Raw genomic sequence first — 9756 nt, 5'->3', positions numbered from 1 at the left:
CTGTGGTAAGAGTGAAAACTAGATGATGAACCCCAAGTACCAGAATTACCACTGTTAGAAAAATCCATACTGGCAATATACCCGAGGGAATATTTACCCTTTTGATAAATTCCTCCTCCAAGCATAATCATGGGTCCCAAATCCATTCTACACAGAAGCCATAAATCAAAAGGATTGGTGATAACTTGCTGAGGATCCCTAGTAGATATTTTAAGCATTCCTGTACAGGACTCATTCACTATGTTACTAATCATGGGGCTAAAGGAAAAATAATCTTGTTGAACCCAAACTGCTCTGCGCTCCTGACATCCAGTCCAGGGAAAAGGTCCTTCCTCTCCTGTGGATCCTTTACAAAAAGGTGTCCATCGTGGCTGTCTGGGAGGATCTTAGTCAGAGACTCGGGTGGGCCACCACCCCACAAGACGAGAACCGTTACCTGAAAACAAACTAGTACCCCCACTCCCAAACTTCAGTTGTGGTAGAAAATCTGCTGTCTGCTGAGACGATTTGATGCATTTTGTATCATCTGATCTATTAAATCTCATTAAGAAGCACAGGTTACCTTCTAAGCTGACATTTCTATTACCCTCTATAGCGCTCATCTGATCAAAGGGAAGGTAGGGTAAGCCTAAGCTCCTATTGCTACTGAATAAGCATGGAAACATACGGCCTTGGCCAATTCCCCCTTTTTGTTTTTGTAAAAGTTCTTTAAGAGTGCGATGCACACGCTCCACGATGTCCTGCCCTTGAGGATTATGATGGATTATACATTGAGGACAATCTAAGACCACCTGTCGGGCATCAGCTCGAGACAGATGAAAATTTTGATGGAACTGTTTAGCCATTTCCATAGAAGAACTCATGAAAATGTACTTCTTCTTAGTCCATTGATCTACAATCTCATTTCCTTTACTCAAAGGTCTTGGCAACCCAGTATGAGCCCGAATATGTTGAATAAAAAATGGATTTTCTCTGCCAAATTAATTTCTGTAAATTCTCAAATAATGTACAAACAGTACTATTAATTTTAATTGGGCCAGTGGTTTCAAGAATTTTAACAGCGTTAACAACATAAGCTGAATCAGATATCAAATTAAAAGCAAATTGCCAATTTTTAGAAACTTCAATTACTATTTTTAATTCAACTAATTGAGGAGAGCCCGGCAAGAACCAACATAACACGGGCTCCTGTTTCTCCACCAAACAGGCCCCACAGCCTGTCTCAGAACCATCAGTAAACATATTTGGGGTTCTAACTATAGGGGTAGCTGACATAATCTTTGGAAAGATCACAGGATGTTCTCTAAAGAAGGATTGAGCATCTTGAAAAACTGGGCAGGCGAGCTGGAGCTCTGACCTCACCGCTCGCCAAACCTCTGGGTAAAAGAAGAGTCCTGGATCACCACTGTTGATTGGATTATAGGGGGGGAAGTGCTGACAGTACGCAGCCTGGGGGTCCTTTGTCAGTCTCTGGCCTCCTTTTCTGTTTCTTCTTAAGGGAGCTTCTCTCTATCCTCTCAATTAGATCTTGTAACTCTTCATCTGTATCAGACCAATCTATATCTGAGTTCTCTTTTCCTGATCTCACTGACCGCTCCTCTTTCAGCTGTTCTAGAGCTGTCTGCCCTTCCTCAACTGTCTTACAACACTTCTGATCTTCTAGGCAGCTCTCTTTAAATTGGGCTGACCCCTCTATCTCATACACTTTAGAACTAACAGGTCCAGGTTCATCATTTTTCTCAAAAAAGAGATAGATGACCACTGAGAATCTCAGTTGTCTACCATCAATAGACTGTGGGAGAATTAGGATCAGGTTTAGATAAAAAGAGTCTGGGAGGCATCTACTCTAACCTAGAAAATGAGCTCATAGACTGAGGATTTGTGTCAAACAATCGAATTGAAACAGTTTTTCCCTTAAAGATACAATGTTGGTTCTTTTCTCTCTGCACTCAGCATTCTTCTTGGTCAAAGGCCATCCATTTAAGGAACATGGGTGAAGGGAACACAGCCTTGACCATTTCCTTTCAATCTCTGAGGGTGAGAGCCTGGTGGGCAAAGTTCTCAAGGATGGTCTCTACCCAGGGTGAATGAGAGCCATCTTCTGTCACTGCTTTCTTTAGTTCTCTAAGGTGTTGGGCTTCCCAGGGATACCAAGCTGTTGCCAGGGTTAACATCAACCAGAAACAGGTGGCTAATATCTCCCAAGCTGAATTCATCCACCCCCGCATAAGGCTGCTTGCTGAAGACAGCTCTTCTATGGCCTTAATACAGCGCTGATCTTCTCAACAGCTCCTAACGAGCTTCTACACACGTCTAGACAACTCTTGAAGAGTCAGAAAAATTGAGTTTGACATTAACAGCTCTTGGAAAGCCAGAAAAATTGAATACAAAACACCCATGGTTATTTTTGTTACACTTTTTTTTTCTCCCTCCTGTTCTTCTTGTCTGTTTCTCCTACTTCTGCCTTCTTCTTCCTGCTCTAATCTTATGCCTTCTGCCCCTCCTGCCTCTCTGGAGCCAGTTACTTAAGCTCTGCCTCCTGGCCCAGGTGCGGAATGGCAATAAGCTTAGCCAAATAAAGGCTTTGTTTACGAGGCTGCTCGCTCCGGGCTCGGCTCTCCACAGTTGCTCCTTTTAGTTTTTAAACGAAACAGACAAGAGAATATAAGACCTGGGGATATTTTACTATGGAGTCTAGACCCAGCAGACACACTCCTTCTCTGGTCTGCAACAATTCGAAAGAAAGCAGACAAGACAAACCAGAAAGAAAAACAATAACATGAACAACGCAAGCCAGACAGGGTCAACAGGAAACATATTATATCTCTCTTTGAAAAGCTCAAGGAGGACTTATCAGTACCGCAGTCTCTCAGCTGCTGAGGTCTGAGTCTAAGGAACTGTAGGCCTCCGCTCCCTGCACTTTCACTTTCTCTTGTCAATGTGTGGTTCTAAAAGCAGATTTTACAGTCCCAAACTGGGAGCTTTTTTTTGAAGGCTCAACTTTACCGAGCGCTTTCTTGGTCTGAAGGCAGACTTTTACCATCCCTAACTGGGAGCTTTACTTGAGGGGTCAACTTATCTAGCACTTTCTTGCTCTAAAGGCAGACTCATCCCTAACTGGGAACTTTCTTTGAGGGCTCAACTTACCGAGCACTTTCTGATTGATCGCCCTGTCTGTCGAAAGTTCTGGAGTCTCTTATGGGTCACTTTGAGACGAAGTCCCCATACGGGCCACCACTTGTCCCGCGCTTCTTGCTGACCAGTAGCAATGATGACAGAACACCGAGACTTCTTCTCTCGAGGTTTACTCCAGAATTTTATTTTCTGGTTTACAGCATTTTCTGGTTCCTAGGTGTTACAGTTCTTTTAGGTACCTAGGTCTTACAGCTCTTCTAGGTGTTACACCTCTTCTTGGTGTTACTGCTTCTTCTTGTTTCCTAGGTGCTGCAGTTCTTCTTGCTTCTGTGGAAATGGCGTGGCTGTACTTGCTTCTGTGCAGTGGCCCCGACTGTCTAGAGAGAGCTCCTTATATACCCAAGCCTGAGCTCCAAGTCCTCCTGGATTGGTTCCCCAACAAATCCTCATTAGCATACACCTGCTCGGGAGGGACGCATGCACAGCATACACCCACTCGGGAGGGGCACATGCGCAGTGAAATCTTCTATTGCTACAATGTATCGGGAGCCGGTGCCATCTTGGATTTTATTGTCCAAGCGGCTGCCTACAGGTAGTCTACTACAGATCTGGGAATATGATAGGTTTTTGGTTATGGAGAAAAGGAGGGCATGTGAACATCTGAATCTCACCTACCTGCTTCACTGGCCTATTTGCTTCACAGTCAGTCTAGGTTGGCATATTCCCAGAAAAATCCAGATGAAGTTGGGTCTGAGATAAGAAGATGAGTATGGAGGAAGGTTACAATGATCATCTGCATGATGTACTGGATATGGAGTCAGAATTGAGGTGATCTGCTGCTGCAGGCCAGCCGATCTGGGCCTCCCTCAACCTGCGGGAGAAACGGGGTCCTAGTCAGGTCGACAAAGCATAGGTGAAGAAATGATGGCAGAGACAACACATGATGTACAGAATCTGAATGTATTTCTTAAAAATGGCATCAGACTTTTACAGTCATTGCAAAAGAGAGATGGTAAATCTGGTAGCTCAGCAGTTAAGGTATATCTGAGGCCATCTAAAACACACTGGGTCTAAAGCAGTAGCTATCTCCTCTGAACTGGTGCTGCATCCCCAGGGGCCCAAGCGCTCTGGGGCCCAGGGGACTGTGGATTGCATGAGTCTGAGTCCTAGCCCATCTAAGTTCTAGTGTGAGTCCTTCTGCAAGTCCATAGTACTAGTCCTGCATGCAAGTCCAAGTCCTCTTGCACCAAGTGAAAAGCCAGCTTAAGTAGCATACAGCAAGCAGGGCAGATGACAAGAGTCACATAGGCAGGTGACAATCACATCAAGGTCAGTGATCTTACTGACAAAGATCATGTATCCAGTTGTGAAGGAGGCAGAAGAACAATGGTGTCCTCCCCACTGGGGCTAGTTTGGTGTTCCTATTCTAATTCTCTGGTTTTGCTGGAGGCAATGACTAGGGTTCTGACCTAACACTTCTAGCTAATGTCCTTGAGTGGAAGCCCTTCATTACTTTCTAGTATGCAAAACATTTCTAACTATTGTGAGCTATCTATTACCCTAAGGAATGTGCTAGACCTCTGTTGCTAGCTCAGATTCCTTGAGAGAAATTCCAAGTTATGAACAGCTTGGTATTAAACTAGGATAGGGTGGTAACATTGTGTTGGCCAGGAAACAATGTCCAATCTTAGCCATTTATGAATCATTTCTTGGGGTACCTTTATACCTAATTATGAGGGCATGTTGACGATTGGAAAGACTGATCTGGAACACGTCTGAGTTTGATACCAGCGACTGTCCGAATATCCAGGAGGCACAGAACTCCTTTTGGATCCTTATTGCCTCTTATCCTTAATCAGGATTTTATCCCCGATATTTTGGACATTACTGGAGTAGACGAGTGTGCATGGCATTCTGCCACAGAGATGGGAGTAAGACTGGGGAATTGGATTTAGCAAAAAGGAGGGTGGAAAGGAGGGAGCCTTGAAGATCCACAATTAGCCTATCATCTTCCCTGGCAGGAGTAACCTGTAGGATCTCAGAGAATTCCTGATGATGTTGGAGGCTGGGAGGAATTTGTTGGGAGAAAGAAGATTGGAGGTCTACATGATCTGTCGGAGTTGGGTGTTAGTAACTGCAAGACACGTTATGATATAAAACTGGGGATGGGGTATTGAAGTTGGAAGAATGGAGGGAGATGTGGTGATCTATGGAGCAGAAGATGGGGTTGAGAGGTGCCAAAGTTGCATGAGGAATCCCAGGAAATCAGACTCCATGGACCAACATCGGCATGCATATCTGGATTTATTGTGTAGTGCACTTGCATATATTCAGTGGTTGAGCCAATGCAAAGCCTCTAAATCCTCAGCCAGTTCTATCTTGCTACACCTTCACTGTTCCTCAAAGAAAGACCTTCCTGATGAGGTCACTCAGAAGGATTGCAGGTGGGGTTTTAAAGGGGGCATCATCACCTGTTAAGACTACCATGAAGACCAGGGGAGCTGCCACTACCCAGGCCTTGGGTCCTTTTTGCTTTCTCACTGGAGTTCCAGTGGTCATCTTTGATCTAATGCTGTGTACAGCAGATCATGACTCTTCGAGGGGTCAAAGAAGCACCTGGTGCCTCCATCTCCAAGCTAGGCTTCTTCAGGTTGACTTTCACATTCCCCACAATGATCTGCATCTAACCAACCTGCTTCCCCGGGTTGAGTGGCCTGTGGGTTCCTGAATATTAATATTATAAACACTATTTTCAAAACTATTAAACACTTGTTGAATCCTTTGGAACAAACTGAGCTGTCCTGCACAGCCTAGTATTCCAGCGGCACCTTCCCCCAATTTCAGTAGACCTGAGGATACTTAACCATACAGATAAGCTTTCCTTCTCCAACACATTTTCCTTGCTTGCTGAGTCCTCTGGAGCAAGCAGAGCTGCCCTGTGCAACCTGCTATCCCAAGGGGACCTCCATTCTTTGGCCACCTCTCCCCCAACCTTCATCAGACTCACTGAGCCTCAACTATACAAGTTAGCTTCCTTTTCCTGACCCATCTTCCCTGATGGTGAGTCTTCTGGGCATGCCAAGCTGCCCTCAGATGACTGATAGCCCAGGTAGACATCCATTTCCTGACAACGCTCTGCTGAACTTCATCAGATCTGTAACAACAGAACCATATAAACCTGCAGATACTAACACATACAGACTGTAGATCTGAAATGATACAGCCTAAGGATACCCATAAGAGGTCTGCCATACCAGGACAATTGAGGTTAACACCACCCCCGCCGTACCTACTACAACAGGATCATCCAGGAATTAAAGCCATCAAGATGGCTAAAGGCCCATGAAAGAATACAATCAAGAAAAGCTGGGCTGGCAAGATGGCTCAGTGGGTAATAGCACTGACTGTTCTTCCAAAGGTCCTGAGTTTGGATCCCAGAAACTATATGGTGGTTCATAACCAGCCATAATGTGATCAGATGCCCTCTTCTGGTGTGTCTGAAGACAACTGCAGTAAATCACACATGAGCAAGAGGGGTAGAGCGAGCGGGGCCAGAGCCAGTGGGGCCAAAGCAAGCTGGGCTGGAGCAAGTGGGGCCAGCAGAGGTTCTGAGTTCAATTCCAAGCAGCCACACACATGATAGCTCATGGCCATCTGTACAGCTACAGTGTACTCATACACATAAAATAAAAAAAAATAAATCTTAAAAAAAAAGAAAAGCCAAGTAAAGATAGTAAACGAGAAGAAAGGCACAAGCAAGGATGCCTGAATTTCACTTAGAAGGGGGAATAAAATAGTAACAAGAGGCAGATGAAGGCAAGAAACTGGGTGATAGTTGTATAGGGTGGAGAATTGGGGGTTCCACAGGTGGACCCACAGGAGGGGCATGAGAGATGACCAGATAGCCATGAAAATGAATGGAAATCAGCAAGTTATAGGAGTGAAAAATATGGGGCCTCTCAAGGAAGATACAGAAACCTGGGATAAGGGAGGTGGCCCAGAATCCATGGAGGTGTCCTTAACTATGACTCATTACATTGAAAATATGGTACCTGAAGTAGCCACCTTCTATAGCAAGGCAGGAACTCCAGTGGAGCCATAGGGCCAGCAACCCACCCATATAAATTTCAACCAAAAACTTATCTTGTCTTCAAGAAATGCTGGCATGGGGGATAGAGCAGAGACTAAGTGAATGACCAACAAATCACCAGCCCTACTTGAGACTCATCACGTTGACAAACACCAACCCCTGACATTATTCATGATACTCTGCTATGCTTGCAGGCAGGAGTCTAGCATGGCTGTCTTCTGAGAGGCTTTACCCAGTAGCTGACTCAGACAGATACAGATACCCACAGAAAAACAGTGGATGGATCTTGGGGACTCTTATGTAAAAACAAGAACAAGGATTGCAACCTGTAAGAGGATAGGAACTCCACAGGAAGACTAACAGACTCATCTAACCCGGATCCTTAGTACTCTGAAAGACTGAGCCACCAACCAAAGAACCTATATGGGCTGGACCTAGGCTTTCCTATATATATATAACTGATGTGTTATTGGTATTCATGTGGATCCTGAACAACAGGAGTGAGGGCTATCCCAAAAGCTGTTGCTTGCATTTGGGATGTGTATTTATAGCTCATCTATAAAAATTGAGGTGTTGCCTGGCCTCACAGAGACTTGAAGTGTCAGAGTTGGGGGATTCACAGGGAGGACCCAACCAATTCAGAGAAGAAGGGGAAGTGGGATTGGGGGAAGAATTGTGGGAGGGGGTAACTTGGTGGAGGGACAATGAGTAGGATGTAACGTGAATTCATAAAATAATAACTACAACAAGAAAAAGATTAAAAGTCAGATAAACTGCCATAGAAACTCTTGAAATTATTTATGTTATATTTGAAATTTTAAAACACATCATGTCATATCTAGACATTTTGGTGTATTGTACTATTTATACATTTTTGTATATATAGATCACAAGAGAATTCAGAGAGTTGTGGTATGTGGCACTATTTAATAAAAATACAAATACTACTGAAATAAGACCCCTTATATAGCTACAATGGCATAAAGAGACATATGCAATATATGTCTGAATAAGGAGTAGAAATCATAGGAACACCAGGTCTTGAATTTGCAAGACTTCTGAGATATTACTTGGCAATTTAGATTGACATCCTAGACTTAAACATAATGAAAAGTCTCTATATTACTGTAGTCTTTACTTGCACTCTTTAGTATTTGAACTCATTTCAGAATTAGCACTTAGAAAATAGAGCTGAGTACAGAGATTCCTTCAAAATTACAAAGGGACACAACATAAGGCAGAGAGAAGAATGTACCAGTTTTATTTGTTTAATCTGGCTCCTTGCTCATTCTTATTAGCTAGCAGCTCTTCATGGTTCTGTTACCCATTTATTGCCAGAACTTTCTTCAGCCCCAGAGTTCTCCTCAGTGCTGCTTTTACTTCCTTGTTCCTTAAGCTATAGATGATGGGGTTCAGCATGGATGTCACCGCTGTGTAGAACAGGGCTAAGAGTTTGTCCATTCCTGGCAAGTGGCTAGACTTGGGCCTCAAGTAGGTAATAGATGCTGAGCCATAAAAGAGTGTGACTACAAGTAGGTGGGATGAACAGGTGGAGAGGGCTTTATGGCGCCCCTCAGGTGAAGGCATCACCAGCACTGCAACCAGAATTCTTACATAGGAATAAATGATCAGCACAAATGGGCTAGATATGCAGAGGACTGCTGCCACAAAGATTGCAGTCTCATTTTGGGATGTATCTCCACAGGCAAGTGCCAGGACAGGTGGAAGTTCACAGAAGAAGTGGTCTATCTCACACAGTCCACAGAAGTCCAAGGAGAAAATAAAATTGGTCTGCCCTAACCCTACTATATATCCCATTCCCCAAGAAATGATTGCCAAATGGGCACATACCCCACGACTCATTCGGGTTGCATAGTGGAGTGGGGAGCATATGGCCATGCAGCGGTCAAATGCCATAGCTGCTAATAGGCAACACTCAGTTATACCAAAAAATGAGAAGAAAAACATCTGTGTGGCACATCCCTCCTGAGAGATTTCTTGAGCTGCACTCACAAGGCTCTGCAGCATCTTGGGTATGACAGAGCATGTGTAGCCAATCTCCAGGAGAGACAAGTTGGCCAGAAAGAAGTACATGGGGGTGTGTAGGACTGGACTGGTGCAGATGGCAAGGGCTATGAGTGCATTTCCTGACAGTGATACTAAGAACATGAGGAGGATGAGGGTGAACAGGAGGAAGCATTCTCCAGAGACTTCAGAGAACTTGGCAAATACAAAGCGTTTCACAGACAAGCTGTTCTCCTGCCACAGAGAGCAGTTGATGCTCATATCCTGAAAGAAAGGACAGAAAATCATTACAACAATTCTTGCAGATCGGGGAAATTATTCACTTTGTCTATCTGTCTGTCCCCCACTTACCTAGTCTCCTAGTCTCTTTCCCTCCCTCTTGTATGTGTGTGTGTGTGTGTATGTGTGTGTGTGTGTGTGTGTGTGTGTGAAATATATCTAGGTACATGTGCCTGTACCATTCAGATATCAATTTCAAGTATCTTTCTTGGTTAGTCTCCACATTA

The 9756-nt window shown here is 44.2% G+C and overlaps 1 protein-coding gene across 1 annotated transcript; it reads right to left on the bottom strand.

Annotated features, from left to right (window-relative positions):
* Positions 1 to 8545: 8545 nt before the first annotated feature.
* On the bottom strand, positions 8546 to 9538 carry LOC116074460 (olfactory receptor 10C1-like). Its single transcript, XM_031347033.1, has one exon. It carries the CDS (start codon positions 9536 to 9538, stop codon positions 8546 to 8548), a length of 993 nt encoding a protein of 330 aa, XP_031202893.1.
* Between the last annotated feature and the right edge of the window lie 218 nt (positions 9539 to 9756).

Source organism: Mastomys coucha, unplaced genomic scaffold, assembly GCF_008632895.1.
Source record: "Mastomys coucha isolate ucsf_1 unplaced genomic scaffold, UCSF_Mcou_1 pScaffold3, whole genome shotgun sequence".
NCBI lineage: Eukaryota > Metazoa > Chordata > Mammalia > Rodentia > Muridae > Mastomys > Mastomys coucha.
Note: the sequence above shows the minus strand (reverse complement) of the source record. Positions and strands in the feature narration are given on the sequence as shown.

What these genes read in the sequence shown, in the direction of transcription:
- LOC116074460 (XM_031347033.1), bottom strand. Translation starts at nt 9,538, where the DNA reads ATGATTTTCTGTCCTTTCTTTCAGGATATGAGCATCAACTGCTCTCTG.